At 60.4% G+C, this 19726-nt stretch overlaps 1 protein-coding gene across 3 annotated transcripts in view; it reads left to right on the top strand.

The window, feature by feature from the left end:
* GNB1L (G protein subunit beta 1 like) overlaps positions 1 to 19726 on the top strand; it is a 58011-nt gene that overhangs the window by 28266 nt on the left and 10019 nt on the right. For all 3 annotated transcript variants that reach the window (XM_054592698.1, XM_054592700.1, XM_054592701.1), the window contains 4 exons: positions 207 to 332; positions 5597 to 5759; positions 9415 to 9513; positions 14016 to 14231. In XM_054592698.1, the coding sequence (XP_054448673.1) occupies positions 207 to 332; positions 5597 to 5759; positions 9415 to 9513; positions 14016 to 14231 (604 nt within the window). The remainder of the gene's footprint in view (positions 1 to 206; positions 333 to 5596; positions 5760 to 9414; positions 9514 to 14015; positions 14232 to 19726) is intronic.

Genomic DNA, 19726 nt, shown 5'->3' with positions numbered 1-19726 from the left:
CCTCGGAGGCTCCTGCGGGCCCCTGGGAAGAGGAGCGCATGCCACTTTTACCCTTGGTCCACTCTCACCTGAGCTAACAGCTCAGCAGCTAGAACACCTGGCCCATCAGCGGCGTGGCCTCCATTCCGGCCCTGCAGAGTGTGCTGGGCCTGCCCTCCCTCCTCCTGCGCCCCCTCTTGACCCCGCGCCCACGCTTGTCCGAACAGGTCCCTGAGCGGGCTGGTGTACATCTGGAGCCTGCAGACGCGGAGGACGGTCGCTACCCTGGATGGGCATGGGGGTCATTGTGTGATCTGGCTGCAGACACTGCCCCAGGGGCCCCAGCTCCTCAGGTGGGTCTCAGTGGCAGTCCCAAAGGAGTGCTGTCCCGAAGGAGCCAGGTGTGGCCTTTGTGGGGGCCGGGAGCTCTCCAGTTGAGATCCTCGTGGCCTCCGCGGCCACTCGGCTGCCCTTCCCCCAGCAGCAGAACAGGTGTGACCTCTGCTCTCAGCCCAACCTGAGACCGTGTGTCTGGTGAGTGCTGGGTGCTGTCCCGGCTGGCGCCCACTGAGAAGGGGCTGATGAACGCGTGAGATGGCACTGTGGCCTGAGCAGAGCCTGCCTGGCCCGCCACAGCTCCCCGGGGGTGGGAGCTGCGGTCCTGAGGCTGAACTTGAGCCTCTCATTAGAGGAGCCTCAGCTTCCCTCCTGCAGACCCTGGGGCCTGGTGTCGCAACATCGTTCTGCCAGGTGTCCTTCCCCCCTGGCCATGAAGCCTCCTTCCTTCAAGGTGGTAAAGGTTAGTCACCAGGGCAGCGCACAGAGCCTGAGCTGAAAGCTCACCAGGCTGGTCAGGGAGAAGCTGCACATGCCGGTGTGGCACAGGGAGCATCACATAGGTGCCCCCGTCTGCGGCCTCAGGGCTGGCCAGCGAGGGGTCAGCAGGAAATGGTAGGAGCATTTGCTGAGGCTGTGTCAGGCCCCGCGTGTGAGGGCCAGAAGAGGCTGCAAGGGGCTGGGGGCTGGGCAGCAGGGTGGTTCTGTTCTGGCACTGCGGCCTGGGCCTTGGGGAGGTGACAGGCTGGGCACTCCAGCCAGAGGTGGGCCAGGAGGCGACAGGAAGGGACAGGTGGGCGAGAGAGCAAGTTGGGAGGGGCTTCCCTGCTTCCCCTGGTGAGAGGGAGGGACAGGGCAGGGCACAGACCAGGAGAGTGTGCAGGGGGCCAGAGCTGGTCATTGCCTGGGGTCATACTGACCTCTGCCCCCATGCAGGATTGCGCCCCAGCCCAGGAATCCACCAAATCAAAGTGCCGTTCTCCTGAACGCTCTCTGTGCCAGGTCTGGCCTCTTCTCCTGCCCTGACTTGGAGCCTGGACATCCGTCTGTGCTCCGTGGGGCCAGTGCCCAGAGGATGAGGCCTGCCGAGACTCCACTGGTCTGCAGAGCACTTTCCTGTCACACGTGGTGCACGGGGCCCTCGCAGTTTTGGTCTTTCCCTGATGATACAATAGGTGTCATGTCTGAATACCCCACTAAGCCACTTGGACCAGGAGCTGCTATTTATAAGTGTTCCCGCAGAATTGTCAGCTGCGGTGTAGGCCCCTCTGGGCATCCTGATCTTCCGGGGCCCTGGCACCTTGCACCGTCACCTGGAACCCCTGGCCGTGAGTGCACGGGTGCCTGACGCCCTGCTCTGAGGACGCACTCCACGGAAACCTGGGCCAGTGCGGTGCAGGGTGGCAGGCTCCTGGTGTAGCCTGTGAGGGGGTGGATGGCACCCCTCCTCCCAGTTGGGATGGCACTGTGGTGGCCCTACTCCAGGCAGGGGACCTGTGGGTGAGGAAGTCTACAGTGCAGACTGTGCAGGTGCTTGGAATGCGCAGGTGCGTTTACGTTGCACTAGAGGCTGTGCGCCCAGCTGTGTTTGGAAGCTGGGTCTCTCCAAAGTGGCTCTTGAGGGAAGACGCTGAGCTCTCATGTCAAGGAGAGGCTGGAGGACAGGAAGCGGGAGCGAGGGCCCCGGCCTCCGCCAGGCTGCACACAGGGCTTCAGGAAGCCCGGGGGCAGCTCCACAGACAGCCCCAGCCCCATCCACAGCCTCGAGGACGCACCTGTACTCGCGACAGCCACCTGGGTGGGTATGTCTCCTGCCTGTTTTATTGTGAGATGTAACATACTCACAGAAAAGTGCACAGGACAAGTTTGCAGGCTGCTGTTATCACAGAGCAGAGAGCTGTGTTACCACCCCCAGCAGGAAGCAGGGCTGCGCCAGCCTGCTGTCTGTCCCACCCCTGGGAGGCAGCCCCTCGTGCCTCACCTGTCTGTACCACCTGAATGTTCATCTCTAACAGGCAGAGGCCCATTTTGTCTGTGTTTTTTCCTTAACTCAAAAAAGCGGAGCCGTACAGAATAGCTTCCTGTGCATGTGACTTTTTCCACTCTGCTCTGTCTTTGTGAGACCCACCGTGCTGCACGTGGCCCCAGCGCCCGTGCAGGCGTTTTCTCTCCGTGTTCCATGGGTGTGTAGACCCAGGTGGCCTCCATTCTGTCGTCAGTGGAGATCTGCGTTGTCCGCTTGGGCCCGCTGCGGGTCAGGCGGAAGACGGCTCTCGGCTGGGCCTCCTGCGCCAGGCACACGCGTGTCTGCAGGGTGGGCCCGGAACCCACAGGTGGAACGTCCTGTGTGCGCACGCCAGGCTCTTCGGGAGCTCCAGGCTGCACTTGTTCGAGTGCAGTAAGCGCCCCCCACCCCTCACCGCCCCCCGGGGCCAGGGAGCTTCTGGGAATGGCTGTCGCTGTGCGAGGATCATCCGGGGTGACAGGCGTCAGGCCAGGAGAGAATGTGTGCCGCGTTAGCAATTAGGGCACAAGGGAAGGGAGTGTGGGAAGCCTTCCTACTGTTCTCACAGCTGCTCTGTGAGTTCAAAACATTCCAAATAAAAAGCAACTTAAAAATAGGCCAGCCCTTTGCTGAGGGCATGGCTGCCATCTTGTCCGTGAGTCAGACGCCCTCTGGCTGTGAGCGTGTCTCTCTTGCATTAGGCTCCGGTCCATCCCGTGCCGAGGACACTGCCACACCCGTCTCCCTTGTAGTCCCCCAGAGCAGAGTGTCGGCCCAGTCCCGAGGAGGGCCGTGCCGTGCGTAGTCCTCCGGATGTTCAGGCATTTCAGCATCAGCTTGGGATGCTCTCCGAAATGGAGTTGAGACTCGGAAAGGAACTGGGCTGCTGTGGGTCGGCCTGGGGAGCACAGTCATCTGCTCGACGGCAAGTCCTGGAGGCCCGAGCGTCTCCCGTGACAGGGCAGGTCTGCCACAATTGGTGGCAGCACCGGCAAGGAGACACTGGGCCTGGGCAGGCTCTCTGGTCCCCCACAAACATCCTTTTCTGCTCCAGGACCCACCTTGTCATGTCTCCTTGGTCCCTGTGGTCTGTACCTGCTCCTCTTCTTCTTGTTTTTCCAACCACAACCCCGGGGAAGAGGGACTGGCCAGCAGCTTTGTGGAATGCCCACACGCTGGGTTTGCCTCATGGTTTCTCAGGGTTAGATGGGTTCTGGGCTTTCGGGAGGAAACCTGCAGAGGGCGCAGGCTCTTACCCCACTGTCTCGGGGTCTGTGATGTCCACAGGAGTCATCCCTGGGGAGGGTCACCCTTGGTCACCTGGACAGGGTGTGTCTACAGGTGTCCTGCGTTCAGGGACATTTCTCTCTGCTTACTGGCCTGCTCAGAAATGAGTCCCTATGTCCAGCAAGGACCTTCCTCAAGGGACAGAACTTAAGAACTAAGGTGGGTCAAAGATTGTGTGGTTACACCCAAGCCTCCACAGCGAGTAGTAAGTACCTGGGGAGACGCTCTGAGGCGAGGTGCGTACCCGGTTCCTCCTTACGTTTGCCCACAAACCTCAGCACCCATTGGTGGGGTCCGCCCCCATAGTTACTGCCAGGGTGCTCTGCGGGGCCTCTATGTTTCCCACACTCCTACTTTTGGTAGAATTTTTCTTTCATTAGAATTCTGTAAGGTAGGTTTATCTCCTCTTCATTTATTTATGTGTTGCCTCATGAGTCTGGGCTCATGGAGAGCTTGTTTAGTTTATTCTTCAGTTGTAATCTCACACTACTGTTACTTTATGGCTCAGATTGTTCCAGCTTTGGCTCCTGGGTCCTTTGGATGTGCCCCCATCCTTCATTTTATTTTAAAAACATTCTTTTTGGCTGCAAGATGCTCAGAACTCATGACGGCACCACCCACCCACCCCCAACCCCCAACACTCCAGCCATTTCTCCTGAAACCTGGTTCCTGTTTTTAGAGAAAGAGTGAGAGAGCCGACCAGGGCGCCGGGCACAGTCGTCTCGGCCGGGTGTCGTTGCCTCTCGGTCCTCCCCGGGCCGTCCGTGTGCGCCTCTGTGTCTGTCTGTGTATGATTTGGATAAACATGCATTTATCCCGGCATCTCTGATTTGAATCCAAAACTGTGGGTCCATCTCACCTCTCCTGGGTGTCTTTGTGTCCACTTTTCAGAGATGGGAGAAACCTGGCCACTGCTTCCCACCACTTACGTACTCCATTCAGCCCTCTGTGTACGCAGAGCGGTTTCAGCATCGCCAGCCCACAGCCCCGTGAGAAGCAGGTGGACCGACTAGATTCCCGTGCTTCTGTACAGTTATTTTGTCTTTAACTTTGCGGTATCAAGTCAACACACTTTTCCAAAATTCCTCAGGAATTTTCCATTCCTACATTTGTTGCAGTCTGCTCTGCATCCTGGGATCCTGACGTCCTGGCTGGGTTTTTTAACATATACCCAGTAAAGTTTGCTCTTTGTGGCATCGATCTGTGGGCTTGATGATGCTAACAGCCATGTTCGGGCCACCCGGGGCCATGCAGAGCAGGCCACACCCTGCGGAGACCTTGTGGCACAGCTCTGTGGGCAGTGCCCTGTGGTCCTCCGTCCTGACCTCTTCTACAAGGCCACACCGCCGGAATCATGCGGTATGTGGCCTTTTGCCCCTGGCTTCCCTCACTTGGCAAGATGCGTCTGAGATTCGGCCAGGTGGCTGCGTGTGTCGCAGTTGCCCCTCTGTGGCCGGGTGGAATTGCATGGTGTGGATTCACCACGGCTCGTTATCCAGTCTCTCGTTGGAGAGTTGTTTCCAGTTTGGGCAATTAGGAGCAAGCCTGCCGTGAACATTCGTAGAGGGGTTTCTGTGTGAGTGCAGTTTTTAAATTCACTTGGGAGAATCCTCGAGAGTGGGATTGCCAGGCGATCAGGGTTAATTCACAAAGGGAGAGGGGGAGGGCACTTGCTTCGGCCACATAGGGGGTGGCAGGAAAACCACAGGAGGCCCCCGTCTGCAGCACACCCCTGGGACGCCCACAAGTGTGCTAGGCCTTGGGCGTCACGGACACAGACTCACGTGTGAACTCCAAGGCCGAGAGGCCGTCCTCGGCTGAGGTGCCCCTGCCCCATGATCTGGGGCAAGCCACGCCCCTCTCTGGAAGGCGTCCCCTGCCCTCCTGCGGTCTCAGGCTGGCGACAGCATGCTGACGTTTGTCCAGGTGAGATGTGCCACCCGCTCACCAGGGAGGCTCATGGTCCATCTCTCCTCTCTGGTTCCACAGTCAGGGCCGGGACCTGAGGCTGTGCCTGTGGGACCTGGCGGAGGGCAGAAACGCCGTCGTGGACTCGCTGGGCCTGGAGAGCGTGGGCTTCTGCAAGGGCTCCATCCTGGCCAGCAGCCCGCAGCACTGGATGCTGGCTGTGCCCGGGAAAGGCGACGATGAGGTGAGGTCCTGGACGCTCCGCTTCCCCTACACGGGCACGCCCATTTTTAGCGCCTGGGTGGGGGAACCACTGGGCTCTCCCCGGGACCCCGGGGAGCTGTGGGGCAGGTCTGGGTCTGTCTGCTGGGTTGCGGCTCCAGGGGCCTGTGGATGGGCGTTCGCTTAGTCACCTGTGAGATGGCCCAGTGGGCGAGAGTCAGGAAGGAGGTCCAGAGGGTGACTGGTGTCGGTAGCAGGACCACGCCCCCAACCTGGTACAGAGGGACGAGTGTCACAAAGTGCCTGGGGGAGAGCCGCCCAGGCAGACCCTCAGAGGTCTCAGCAGCAGGGACGTGTGCAGGCGCGTCCCAGCAGGACGTGGAGGAAGGCAGACCAAGGCCCGGGTAAAGCTGACGCAGGCCTGGGAGCCAGGACGGGGGGTGGGATGGGCGGGGGTGGTCTTTGGGGGAGAAAATGGGGCCCTGGTGTGAGAGGCCACAGGCAAGACTAGGGTCTGGGCCACAAGGGCGGCGACTGCAGTACTGAGGGACACAGGTGAGCAGGGGAGCCTCAGGGGATGGGCCTGGAAGGTGAGGTGTGTGTGACGGAGCCGCGAGGTCACTGTCCGATGGCGCTCACGCCAGAGCGGCCAGCAGTGGTTAGTGGGTGGGGGGAATGGCCACACTGCACAATGGTGTCCATCGCCTGGAGACAGAAGAGGCAGAACCCCTAGTGCCAGCATGGGGGGCAGATATCGGGAAGTCTGGTGGAGAAGGGGGTGTGGCTGGAGGCGCCAGCTCCCGGGGCAGCCGAAGGGATGTGGGAGAAGAACCCCACGAGAGGTGCCTGGACGGCCCAGAGAGCGTGGGGCCCTGCTGCGGGCGGCGCGGGACGGCGGACAGGAGAGGGGAGCCTCCTGCCTGCCCCCACCCCCGTGCTCTCTCCGCGTCCCCCGCTGGCCCGGAGAGCCTGCTCGGCAGGCAGCGCTGGGCAGGGACCTGGGGCTTGTACACACGGCGCGGTTTGGCCCCTGCCCAGGAAGAGCCGTTTGTCTTAAAGCAGATTCAGTTCATAAATAATGAGATAGGAACAGGCATTTATTTGTTCATGATTGCATTTAAATCACCAATTAGGAGCTACATACACTTTTCTTGCCAATTTGCCAAAAACCTGTTAAGTTTTATTAATGTGAAAAGAGAGGTGCGCTTCCTCCAGGAGGGCAGAAGCCGGGCCGCCCGGCCCCCTCCGGCCACACACGCCGGGGCTGGTCCGGGGCTGGTCCGGGGCGAGCCAGCTCTCCCGCCGAGGCCAGGGCGCTGGGCGCGGCTTCCACCTCAGCCTCCCGGGCCTCTGGCTGGCCTCGTGCCTCCTCCTGCCCTCGCCCCCTCCCTCGCCCCCCAGGCTTGGTTCTGAGGACCACTCACCCCTTCAGCTTGCAGCTGATTTTAGCCAACCTCCTGGCTCCCAGCTCTGGCAGCGTCCATGCTTTTCAGGAGCAGCCGGTCCAGGGACCTCGCACATCCTGGGAAAATGGTTATTTTCCATGTTCCCACCTGGAATCTGCCCAGACTGGGCCCTGGAAAAGCATTGCTGGCCTGTGCCCAGACAATGCCAGGGGAGGATGTGCCCCCGCCCCACTTGGCCGTCTGGGTGGCCACGCTTGCTCAAACCGAACATTTTCCCTTCTGGTAACAGAAGTTGCCGTTGAGTGCCAGACGGGAACTCTGCAGAGTCTGCGGGAGGCTCCGAGCACGGGCCACAGGGCTTGCCCTGGTCCTTGGGCCACGGCTCCTTGCTCCCCGCCCCATCACTCCCTCCACGGCCCTACCTCCCCCACCGGGGCTGCGCTCATGTCCCCCTTGGCCCCTCTCCTCCCGACCAGAGCAGACTTGCTGGGTGACTCACCCCCATCCCATCCCCTTCTTCTTGGGTCCCTCCTCACTGCCACCAGAGTGGTTTTCCTGAGCCCGAGGTCAGCATGAGCCACCCCTCACTGACCTGTGGACCTGTGTGCCAGGCATCCAAGGGGCGGACCTGTGCAGACTGTCCAGCGACATCTGCTTCCTCCGCATCCCTCTCCCGTGGCTTCTCCTTTCCTCTCCAGCCACTTAGCATCTTGAACTCAGCCCGCCCTCCTGATGTGGTGACAAAAGGAACACATTTCATTTTAAGAAATCTGAACAATTTAAGAAACAGAGTAGTGCACAGAGTAGAAAATCAAATGTCCTGCCTCTGCCATTTGGTCTGTCTTTCCAGACCACCCCTCACAGCACAGCGATGGGCCGGCTCACTCAGACTCTGTGAAGCAGCCACGGGGGGCACTGCTACTTGGCCACAGCCTGCTGCTTTGCATGTGTGTGTGTGTGAGTAATTTGTATTTGTATACGTGTACATATGTATGTACACATACGCACACCCGGCAGGGGCCCTGGCCTCACCTTCCTGGCAGTGCTGGTGCTAGGACGCTTTGCAAGCCTCTGGTGAGAACCCTGCCCAGAGCGCACCCCCAGCCCAGCTTGTGGACGTGCTGCCCAAGCATGGAGGCTGGCCTGGGGCGCGTTGCAGGGCCCTGAAGCTGAGAGGCCCAGACCACAACATCAGCGTTCCACCTGCCGCAGCTGCCCTCAGACCGGTGCCATGTCCGCGTTTGGCGGCACTGGCATGCGGACTCAGGCCTTAACTCGGGGACGCAGGCCCATTCTCCTGTGTGCCTCCGTGGGAGCAGCTCGACCACACTCGCACAGATCAGTTCACCTGCAGCGCCCCTCGCCGCGGGCTCTGTGTTTTGGGTGTCAGACCGTAGCCAGTTGTGCCCTCAACGTCCTTGGCTCCTCTGGAACTCAGACCCCTGTCTGCAAACCAGAGGATGCCTCTGTGTTGGCGAGGGGTGGCGTGTGGCCCCACAGTGGCTGCACACTGTGGCTCTGATGTGGGTAGAGCTGCTCCCAGCATGGGGAGCTAAGGGCTGGCCGAACCCCACCCTCCCATGGAGCGGTGGACTTATGTCTCATGGGATCCCCTCTCCTCTTCCAGGCCTGGCCTGACACGGTGGACAGGCCCGAATGTGAGCTCGTTGTGCAGAGCGGCAAGGCACACCTGCCGGCCCAGTTCAGGTGACACGAAATACAGCTACGACACGCAGGGTAGAGGCATGGAGCACTGGATGCGGCCAGGCTCCAGACAGAGCTCCCCATGGCATATGCCGTGGTTATTTCCTAGGCTGGGTGGTGGTTTCCAAGTGGTTCCTGTACAAGTCTTTGTACCAGTTGATGTGCCTGCGAGTGCAGAGTCGGTCACATGTAAAAGCCACAGCGGGAACAGGGAACAAGCAGGGGTCGGGAGAGTGGGTGGGCTGAGGCAGTGCTCTGTGAGCCAGGCCTCCTGCTCAAAAAGGAGGTAAAATTGGGAGAGGCCGGAGGCAGCAGCCGGGCGGGAGTGCTTCTCAGAGGGATGTGCCGGTCACTCGGGAATGACACCACGCACGTTGTTTCGCAAGGCTGGTAGCACTGGAGCCCATGAGCCTGTGCGGCCTAATTAGGAGGCTGGGCTCCGGGGTTCCTACCAGGAGCAGACAGAAACTCGCAGCGGTCTTGGCTAATCGCCTTAAAATTCTCTTGTTTGTATAGAACAGACTCAACTTGGCGCCAGCCCAAATCAACTTGTTTTCTTACTGTCAGATTCAGATTCTGGAGATGCCATCCAAGACGTCAGTGTGCACCCTGAAGCCAGAGGCAGATGCCAAGCCAGGCATGCCCATGTGCCTGAAGCTGTGGCAGGTAAGGCCCAGTGCACGTCAGCCACGCCCTGTCGGCCACGCCCGCCAGGCTGTGAATCATGCCCCATTCGGGATTTGGTTTGTCCTCGAACCAACAGGACGATTAGCCCCTTGGGAGAGCGTGTGCACTCCGATTCCACAGCGGCCTGTGTCGCTGGCAGCCCCCGCTACCCTCATGCTGCTTCGAAGGATGCTCCTACAAACTGCCCTGGGCAAGTCTTGCCACTGCTACCCTCTGCAGGCTGGGCTCGGGGTGGCGGGGGTGCACCCTCCCCACCCTGGGCCAGAGCAGTGAGGAGGGGCTGCTGGGGCAGCTGGGACGGCCCTCTCCCAGGAAGGGACTCTGCTCCTCTCCACTCCTTCCCCCACACGGGTCTGCGGCCCTGCACCGGGCTGAGAGGGGAGGGCCAACTAACTCTGCAGGCCTGCACAGATTCATTTTTGTTACTTTTTTGCCTCAGAGGGGCAGGAGTGGGCCTAATATGCCTTTCCCCACAGCCACACTTGGATCCACAGCTGTTTTCTTCTTTCTCAGCTGCTCCTTCTGATTAGCTAGGGTCAGGAGGCTTCCCCTGGGGCTGGTAACAGAAGCTGGGGGGCCAGGGGTGAGGGGGGCAGTCACAGTGCTGAGTCCCTGCGGGCTGGGTTTCTGCTCCCGAGGCCTGGGGAGGGGTCCTCCCGGGCCTGCCCACCTCCACCAGGGCCCTGGCTGCCCTGGAGGCGGAACCCCAGTCCCCCGAGGATCAACACTGACCCAGAGTGTGCGTGCCCGCTCTTTGGGTCGTTCCTGTTTGGCATGACAAAGCAAAGGGCCTGGTGTGTTCACTTAGAATCCCGGACAGCGCCTTGGCCATTGCAGACACCGTGGTTAGCAGGTCACCGACCAGTGTCCATCTCAGGAATGCTGCCGGTAGGCCATTTTCTTAGCACTGTCCAGTTGACCAGCAGCTCCTGAGGGCCACCCTGTTCCAGTCCAGAATCAGGCGTAGGTGATTCCTGCCTTGTACCTCAGTGCTCGTTTGAACTCTTCCTGAGAGACGGATGGGCTCAAGCCATTTGGAGGTGTTTGCGTGACCAACAGGATTCATGGGGACAGGCAGCCCCAGAGACCGTGTCCCAAGCCTTTTGCGCCTATAAGGACCAGAAAGACTCCCTGGCCTTTCTAGCAGTTGGTTTCCTGCTGCGGTTTCTGAGCCAACAACTTTCCGGTTGGGGTTGGGGATCTCCGGTGGCTGCTGCTGCAGTCCCCCTGAGAAGCCCCTGAGGGCGAGGAGGCGAGGCTCCAGGGTCACCTGGATGACTAAGCTCCTGGCGCCAGCAGGTTTGTGGCAGACGCTTGGTGGGAAATACCCCGCGGCGGGGAGGCTGCTGCTCGTGTGGCGCTCACAGGCCCCGGGGCAGGACGTCGGGGACTGCATCCGCTCGACTCCACTCCCGGGAAGCACTGTCATTGCATAGTCATGTAAAAATTCCTGCAGAAAAATGTGTAGAAATGGGATGTACAAACTTGTTAAGGTAATTAATATAGTTGACAGAAGGACAAATCGCGTTTTTGTTCATTGATATGGATCCAACACAAAAGTCTATGTTAATCTTAAACGTCCCTTTTTTCTCTCCAAACCTGAAGATCCAGGTTATAGCTTCTTAACCTGAGTGTGGCAGAATGGCCTGACGCGGTGTTTTTTCCTGAAGCTTCCAGATATGCTCCCGTTTCGCTCCTCAGGGAGGCCAACCCGCCTTACGGTGACAATGATCATGCAAAATGTCAGGATCAGAGTCAGGCCTCATGTGGCTCTTCGCACCGGCCCTCGGAGCCGGGGCCTCGCCGAGCCAGGGGACGGGCCTGCCTGCTGGGGTCCCCCATGCTGGCCCAGCCGCATGCAGGATGGGTCACAGAGCAAATCCTCATTGTAATTTAAGATCCTCACCCCATGGCGGTCAGCCTGGCGCGCAGTGGGTGTGGCCACCAGAGGGCTGCGGCCACAGGAGCATTGTCATACTTGCAGTCTGTCACGGGGGTGCGGGACCCCAGGGGCCCTGCGTGCTAGGAAAGAAGCTGGAGGCGTCTGCAGTGTAGGGGGAGAGGAGGCCAGAGCTCAGCATTTGGGCCCCCTGGCAACCTCTGGGTGAGCCCCGCAGGCCACTCCAGCTCCTGCCGCCCTGTAACGCCTCAGCCTGCGGGTAGGTCGGTCGGGAGCGTGGAGCCCCTGGACCAGCTGAGATGCTCAGAGCCCGGAGGCCACAGGCCCCAACCTGTGGGCCTGTGCTGTAGAGACTGACCAGGAAAAAATGTGCCAGCGATGTCAGGAGCCCTGGAGGAGGGCAGGATGTGCCCAGGGGAGCTGGGGGGCAGGCTGGGCCAAGGCAACATGGATGGGGACACATCAGAGCGCTGTCCCAAAGGGATAGACCCAGGTGGGCCCCAGACGAGTTGTCACCATCGGCCGCTAAGGTGGGATCTGGCAGGCATCTCAGTGTTGGCGCGCATTCCTGGTTGGGGTTCAGACCGCGCATCCGGGCCGTTCTCCCCGGCCCTGCCCCTGCCTTGGGTGCAGGTTGGTTACCCATGGGGGAGGCCCTCTTTAGCGGGGCTCCACTGTCTATAGGCAGCTGCCTGGGCCAAGGGCCTGACCTTTTCTTAAAGCACTCTGTACTGCAGAAGCAAGTGGTATAAATGACTTTATACCAAAAGAGCCAAAATGAAGTTCTCCCTGGTTATAAAACTACAGGGAAAGTAGACCAGCACCATCAGGGATTCTTGTGCAAGGAAGCCTGCATGCTCAGCTCCTCCCAGCCTCTGCTCCTCTGTGGCAGAAGTCACCGGGCTGTGTGCACAGCAGCTGGGGGGCTCTGTGCACCCCTTGGGGATCGCGATCTCAGGGCCAGCCTCGTGACTGCTCACGCAGCCAGGCCCAAGGGGGGCGTGCAGCAGGCAGCTCGCAGGACCCCAGGAGGGGCACCGCTTCCTTAGACTCCTCCTTTATGTTTTTATTTGTGCGAACACATATTACCACAGAAAAAAATGACTCTAAAAGCATTTTTAGAGACACACAAGAGGTGTCCACTGACCCAGCTCTGGCCTGGGAGGGTTCGCTGTGGCTGTGCCCCCGTCCCCGGCACAGCCGTGTCCTCCAGGTCGACGAGCCAGGCTGCGTCAGGTTCCCCCCGGCTCCCATCACTGACTGGGCCCCCGTGACATGCACCACACCCACAGCCTCAGTTTCCCCTCTGATGCACAGAGGACGCTCTGCTTCCTGGGTTGAGGAGGTGGTGTCCACTCATGTTGCTCACACACCCTAGTGCCTCTGGTTCAACCAGGCCGCATGTGTGGCTGAGGGAGGGTCTGTCAGAGCGCCCAGGAACGCTGTGGAGAGGCGCTCTGCGCGGGATGTGCAGCCTCTGGGCCCGGAGCCCCTCTGGTGGGCACAAGCGCCCACATGGCACATTAACAGGACCTCTAGCCGGTGGGCGAGCAGGGCCTCTGGGCTGCTGTCAGCCTGCTCCCAGGGAGACCCAGGCGCTGAGTTCGGTGCCGGCCTTGCTTGTCAGCAGTGGCCCATCCTCGAATTGCACGTGACCCAGGAGGCAGTCTCGCTGACCAGGCCCCGGCCCCCATTCCCACGGGTGACCACCGAGAGGCTGAGGGCCAGGCCTGGTCAGAGCTCACCTGGAGGGGATGTGCTCAGTGATCTCTCACACTCAAGTGAGGCCAACCCCGGCCGCTCAGCAGGGAACGCCGCGAAAAGTGAAGGGCAAAAGGCAGCAGCCGGTGTGCTCTTTGTCCCGGAAGCAGCCGGGGCACCTGTCCTGGAGGCATTTCCTGTTGGTAGGCTCGGAGGACTGGGCACCAAGCATGGTGTCGCCACTCCGGTGCCCGGGTGGCTCGGAATCCTGCAGTGCTCTTCTGGAGTTGATACAGAGGCTAGATAAACGAGGCATCTGCCCAGGGTGCAGGCCCTCTGACCTGTGCCCTCATTTATCACAATAGCTCAGCGCCGCGGCGGCTCCCCCGGCCCAGGGATCGGGGCGGGGGTGGGGGCTTCCGCAGCGACGTTGACAAAGCACAGAAAGTTCATTTTTCATTGACAAAGAGCTCACAATTTTCTCTGGTTGGTGGTTGTAGACAGGTGACTGGCCCCACCGAGGGGTGGTCAAGGGTCTCAGGCTTACAGCAGGGCCCCAGCAGCAGCCTGTGGTTCTGGTGGGCCCTGGGCCGGCGAGCAGGGGCCGGGCAGTGTTAGGCTGGGGCGTGCTAAGCTGCCCTAGAGCTCGTGCCCTCCGGTCCCGGTCCTCGGGGTGCCCCGACACCAGTCTGCGCAGGTTCTGTACCAAAGGTGCCCGCCATCAAGAGGGCGTGCAGAGCCTCCGAACTGGTACTGCTGGGTGAAGGACATGGAAACAGCTCCCCAGCTGGGCCACCTGCCGGAGAGACAGCGGGGGGACAGCCTCATCCCCCAAAACGCCCGGGACCCTGCAGGCTCTGATTTGTGCTGTTCCCCGCAGGCTGGCTCCGGCTCCCGCCCGCTCCTGCTGGCTGGCTATGAGGATGGATCGGTGGCCCTGTGGGATGTCTCCGAGCGGAAGGTGTGCAGCCGCGTCGCCTGCCACACAGAGCCCGTCATGGGCCTTGACTTTGACTCCCAGAAGGCCAGGGGCGTCTCAGGCTCCGCAGAGAAGGCGCTGGCTGTCTGGAGGCTGGACGAGCAGCAGGCCCTGCAGGTCAGCGCGCCAGACCCGGGGTGTCATTTATCCTGCTCTGCACTAACAGTCTGATGGGCCGAAACAATATTTAGGCATGAAGAGGAGTTGCTGCAGGTCGCTGGCTAATTAATCACTCGGAGGCGGGGTGCAGGCGGGCCTGTCTGCAGGGCCAGCGCAGGAAGAAGGGGGCGTGGGCGTGTGTGAACCGTTCACATGGTTTGGGTTTCTCTCAGACCTTGGGTTAATAGCAGTCACGTCTTGTCCATCTAGAGAAAAGGCATGTAGAGTCCGGGAGTAAGTACGCAAGCCCATTTGCAAAAACTCAGAGGAATTCGGTCAGTAAGGAACTGATTAATCAAAAAACAAAAATAGCCCAATGTGGAGAAATCCACGGAGTCACGCCCGGGTGGTGGTCGGTAAGCCGGCCCCAGGGAGGCTGTTCCTCACGGGCAGTGGGAAGGGAGGCGAGGCCTCAGGGTGGAGCGGGGCATTGCTGAAAACTTTCCCATGGTGTCCCGGTAAACCTCGTAGCATCCCAATGGACTTTTCCATCCAGCGGTGTCCGCAGAGCACCTGGGGGCCGCGTCGGAGCCTGTGTCCGGGGCACAGAACAAGCTGGCCCAGCCTGCTTGCTTGGCCCTGTTTGGAACGGGGGGATTGAGCTTGGGGAGAGGGAGCCTCCTATCCAGGCCTCGCTCTGGTGTGGGTCCCAGGGGGCTGCAGGCCATGAGGGATGAGATGCAGCTGGGTGTGTGCTGTGCCTCCCAGCCCCCAGAGGGTCACCTGGGTGCACACTGGCTTCTAAGGGTGGGCGAGGAGTCCCCATTAGTCAGGGAGCATTGGAAGGCTGAGACTTGACCACAGCCAGCAAGCAGAGGCTCCTTGGAAAGGCAGCTCTGTGAACCCAGGTCTGGCAGGGAGCAGGGCTCCAGGTGGTGCCAGGAGAAGTGGCAGCAGCCTGGCCCCTGGCCTCGCCTGGGCTCTCATCAATGGGACCCTGGAGGACGGGCCCTGGGGGCCGCCGCCTCTGCAGGGCTGTGTGGTCCAGGCTTCCCCCTACAGAAGGAGTCCGAAGAAGATGCCTCTTGGGGCTCTTCTCCCGGTGCGGGAGCCTTGCCAGCAGCCTGCCCAGCCTGCCGCACACTGGCCCAGACCAGAGCCCCGCAGCCAGGGGAGAGGCCCGGGGGGCACCCCTGGCACATGGCTGGGGTGGGGGCCGGGTGGGCCCCAGAGGAGCATCGGGATGCAGTGTGGTGCCCCGCAGGTATCACCACGCTCTGGCTGCAGCCCAGGGGTGCAGCATTGTCACCAGGCCATCCCAAGAGGAGCAGAGCGAGGACAGTCAGGGTCAGGACGGTGTGCCCGAGAGCAGTGACGTAAAGGTCCAAGGACAGAGGCTGAAGTCACATAGAGTGAGACTGGGAGGCGGCCATCCATGCTAGAGCTGGAGGGGCCACGGGCATCCCATAAAGAACAGTCCTGTTGGGGACCCAGGGTCAGAACCAGAATAGGCGGCGGGCAGCAGCGGGTGGGGCTGCGCACCCTGCTCAGGCGTGAGGCTGCCCCGCGACTCCGCTCGCGGGAGCTGAGGGTCTGTCTCGAGCCCTGTGAGTCATGAGGAGCAGCTGGGTCAGAGCCCAGCAAGGCAGGGGAAGGAGGGAGTCACATGCCAAGTTTGGGGACAGGGCACAAATTCACACTTCTTTGGCCTCACCCGTCCCAACTTCCCAGCCATCCCTCCTTCCTTCTGTCATCCCAGGGAGCCCACGGAGGCCCCGAAGGCAGGAGTGGTCAGACAGGCCTGCCTGTGGGGCGGGGCCAGCGGTGGGGGCTGAGCTTCCCGTGCTTCCTCCTGGAGAAGGGGGCCCGTGGGCCTGCCGGGAGTGGCGGTGAAAGTCCTGGTGGCAGTGGTCATCTCCGGGAGCTGGGGCAGAGCCGCTCTGGTGCTGGGTCTTCACGTGCTGGATGCTCAGCCGTTGAGGCAGCCTCACCGGGGGCTGGGCCTCCCCTCCTAGGGCACGGGGTGCTCCTCACACCCTGCCGTCCGCCCCTTGGGCCCCCAGAGACCCCCTCACTGTGGAGTCGAGCGCTCCACCCCCCTGTGCCTTGCACTGCATCAGCCTGACTTGGCAAAGGGCCGAGGACCCAGGCATCTCCTCTGAGCACCCCAGCCCATGCCGCGGCTCTCACATCCCGGGTCCCCAGGAGTGGGCCCTCGTGTCGTCCCGGCCCAGATCAGCCTGGTCTCTCCTGGCTTGTTCAGAAAACAGCTGCTGGAACATAAGACAAATTTATGGGGGGTGTTCCGGAGATGAACTTTTACTATACGGATAAATTGAAAAGTTAAAGCAGAGGGCATTCTTAGTGCATTGGAACATTGTAGCAGAAGGGGAGCAGTGGGCGTGGTTGGTGTGCTGGCGGCCGGGCGGGGCCTCGCTCCGCAGTGCGCCTCCTAGCAGGAGGGTGCTCCGCCCGCTGAGCACAGCCACCTCAGCGGAGATGGCAGGGCACGGCGTTGAGAGTGGGTTCAGCTCAGAGGCCCTGTAGACTCTTGGGCTGTGCGGTGCCAGCCTCTGCGGAGGAAGCATCTGGGGGGCTCCAGGCCCTTGGCGTCCACAGGCATCCTTGCCCCCAGGCCTGCTGTGCGCTGTGCCCAGCACTGCTGTGGGCGCTGCGATGTGGCTGCCCACCAGCCTGCGAGCTGCGTGGGCACAGATGTGCCTCACCTTTCGGCCTGCTGCCGAAGTCTCTAATGAGCCCAAATCAATCTCTCCCAGGCGGGCGCTGGGCGCGGAGACGCAGATGAGGTTTCCCGCAGCAGAGCGTGGGTAATGGGAACCAGATGGCGGCCGCGCTGCGCGCGCATTCCTGGCACCTGAGGTCATGCGCTGTGAGAGCCACTGGTGGCCAGGGATCCTTTCCGGAGGGGCCTGGTCCAAGACAGGTTTGGCCGGGGTCTGAGGTGGTGGCCAGGAGCCCTCAGTCACCTGGGTCAGGACTTGTGGCCTTGAGGGCATGCTGTGACACCGGACGGCTCACCTGCCTTCCGGAGGTGGCTTTCCAAAGCGCCACCAGGAGCTTGGGCCTCAGCTGTCATGAGACACAGGTGGTGCACAGACCTGCTCCTTCCTCCCACACTTGGGGCAGGGCCCACAGCCTTGAAGCAGCACTGATTTACGGCCAGCAATATTTTTAGGCCTTTAAATAATAATGAGCCCCCCCCCCCACCCCAGCCAGCCTGGACTGGGAAGCAGACTAACCACACGCTAACCCCCCCACCCCGCCCCACTGTGCCTGAGGCCGGCCAGGTGTCCCCGCTGCGTGGCCACTGCCCTCTCTCTCCACAGCCTTTCTGGGGACTTCCCTCTAAAGTGTCAGCAGCAGGACATGCAGGGCAGGTTGGAGGGAGCCCCAGGACCCTGACTGAGCACATTTCTCCTGATTTTGAATGAGAGAAAAGAGAAGTGTGGGCACAGCCCAGCCTGTTGTCTGCATCTCAGGAACATGGCGGGATGGGGCTCTGGCCACGTTCACCGTGAACACCTTGACGGGACTTCCTCTTCCTTAGGAACACAAGCCCCAGCACGGGGACCGGGCTCTCCCAGTTTAGGTCTCTGTGAAACCTCCAGCGCCTCTTTTCTTCGCCTGCCGGAGAACCGGGCCTGCACGTAGGCCTCTGCCTCCACAGGGCCGCGTTCCCGGAGGAGCTGCTAGGGGGGCGGGTGGGGGGAGCCTCTTAGCTGACCCGCAGGCAGCATTAGGTGCCTCAGCCCCTCCCAGGTGCGTGGCTGCCGGGGAGGTTTGAGAACTCAGGCTGGCTCGGGGGCAAAGTTCACAGGAGAGAGAAGGGCAGCCAGCCTCTCGCGCCGGTTCCAACTGCCATTGCTCTGGCCACGTGGCTTGGGAGGGACTAGGCCGATGCACGCCTGCACACGCGCGGGCACACGTGAGGAACTGCCTTCTCATCTGTGCGCAGGGCGTCTGCCCCCGTGGCCCCGCTCCATCCAGCGAGTGCCCATCCTGGCAGCCTGCGTGTGGAGCCGGGAGTGCGGAACCGGCTGAGGGGAAGCAGGGGCCTCCGCGAGCACCCGGGACACGGACACGCTCCGGGTGGGCGGAGAGGGCTGCGGCGTGGGCTGTGCGGGTCGCAGGTTCTCACCGTCGGGTTGGGTTCTCTTCCACTCCTCCTGGGGAAAGAATCTGGATTGTGAGATGGTGTTGGTCTGAGACTCATGGCTCTTCTTCTCAAATCTGTTAATTTAGTGAATTGCATTGTTTGATTTTTTGCAACATTAAAACAATTGTAGAGCGCTAAAATAACCTACTAAAATGTCTCCGAAGGGCTTGTTCAGGGTCGTGTCTGTCAGTAGACGGAGCTGTACCCCGTCTTCTGTTGCCTCACACTGCTCTTGGTATCGGGGTGTCAGGAGCCCCAGAATCAGGGGGCTGGCATTCCCTCCTCTGCTGGTCTCTGGACACATTGACAGGTCTTGAGTGTCTCGAGTGGCTGTGAGTCAGTCCTTGCCTATCCCCACGGGGCAGGGAAGGTCTGATTTTCTTCTCGGACTAATTTAGGTTTTCCAATTTTGTTTCATAAGTTTCATTTTTCTAGGAATTTGTCAATAGGCATTAAAACCCTCAAAGTATTTTCATATTGACTTTTCAAAAGTTGTAACGATGGTTTAAATTTCTGCTGTATTTGCAGGACTGTCCCTTCGTGTCCCTGAACAGTCGTGTCTCGGTTGACCTTCCTTTTCCTGTTTCAGCACTTCTGCACCCCCCCCACCCCCGCCGCCTCCCTCCCGTGCGCCCTGGGCTCTGCCGACTGGAGTGGGGAGCATGACGCATCCGCTCCCGGCCTTCCTTCCTCACCGCAGCTGAAGTCTGCGTCCCACATTGTACGATGTCGCCGTCTTCATCACCCCTCACTCTGGGCGGACCTGATTTTTATTTGTTCGCTGACTGCTGAGCTGATTAGAGTGTTTTTATGTTTCCAAATGTTTGATTTTTTCCCCCCAGTTATTTTTTATTTTTCAATTTCTAACTTAATTCCATTGTGGTCGGAGGAGAAGGTCTGAATGATATCAGCTCTTTGAAATGTGGAGGCCAGTCCAGTTTTCATAAGTATTCCACATGTGCTTGAAGAGGAAGTGCTTCTCTCTGCGAGACGCACGGCTGTACCTGTGCACGCTGGGTCAGGCACGGCATCCGATGTGCCCGTGACCCGGGGGCCCTGCGAAGGGCCAGGTGGACCCTCCAGCTGCCACACATCTTGCTCGGTTTTCCTGTGCCCTCTGCATTTTTGCTGCTTTCTGCATTTTGAAGCTGGCTAACAAACATACAAGTTCAGAATGCTAATCTTCCTGGGGAATGGAACCTATTCTTTAGTCCCTCTTATTATCTCTAGGAAGCATTTTTGCCTAAAAGCGAGTTTCGCCAACTATGAACATGGCTCAGGCCAGGCTTCCTCTGCTGACTGCATCCTTAAATAGCTTTTTTTTTTTTTTTTTTTA

This window comes from Pteronotus mesoamericanus, unplaced genomic scaffold (assembly GCF_021234165.1).
Source record: "Pteronotus mesoamericanus isolate MK-2021 breed Mesoamerican mustached bat unplaced genomic scaffold, CSHL_Meso_final scaffold_371, whole genome shotgun sequence".
Taxonomy (NCBI): Eukaryota; Metazoa; Chordata; class Mammalia; order Chiroptera; family Mormoopidae; genus Pteronotus; species Pteronotus mesoamericanus.
The sequence above is the reverse complement of the archived record's forward strand: the minus strand, read 5'-3'. Positions and strand labels throughout refer to the sequence as shown.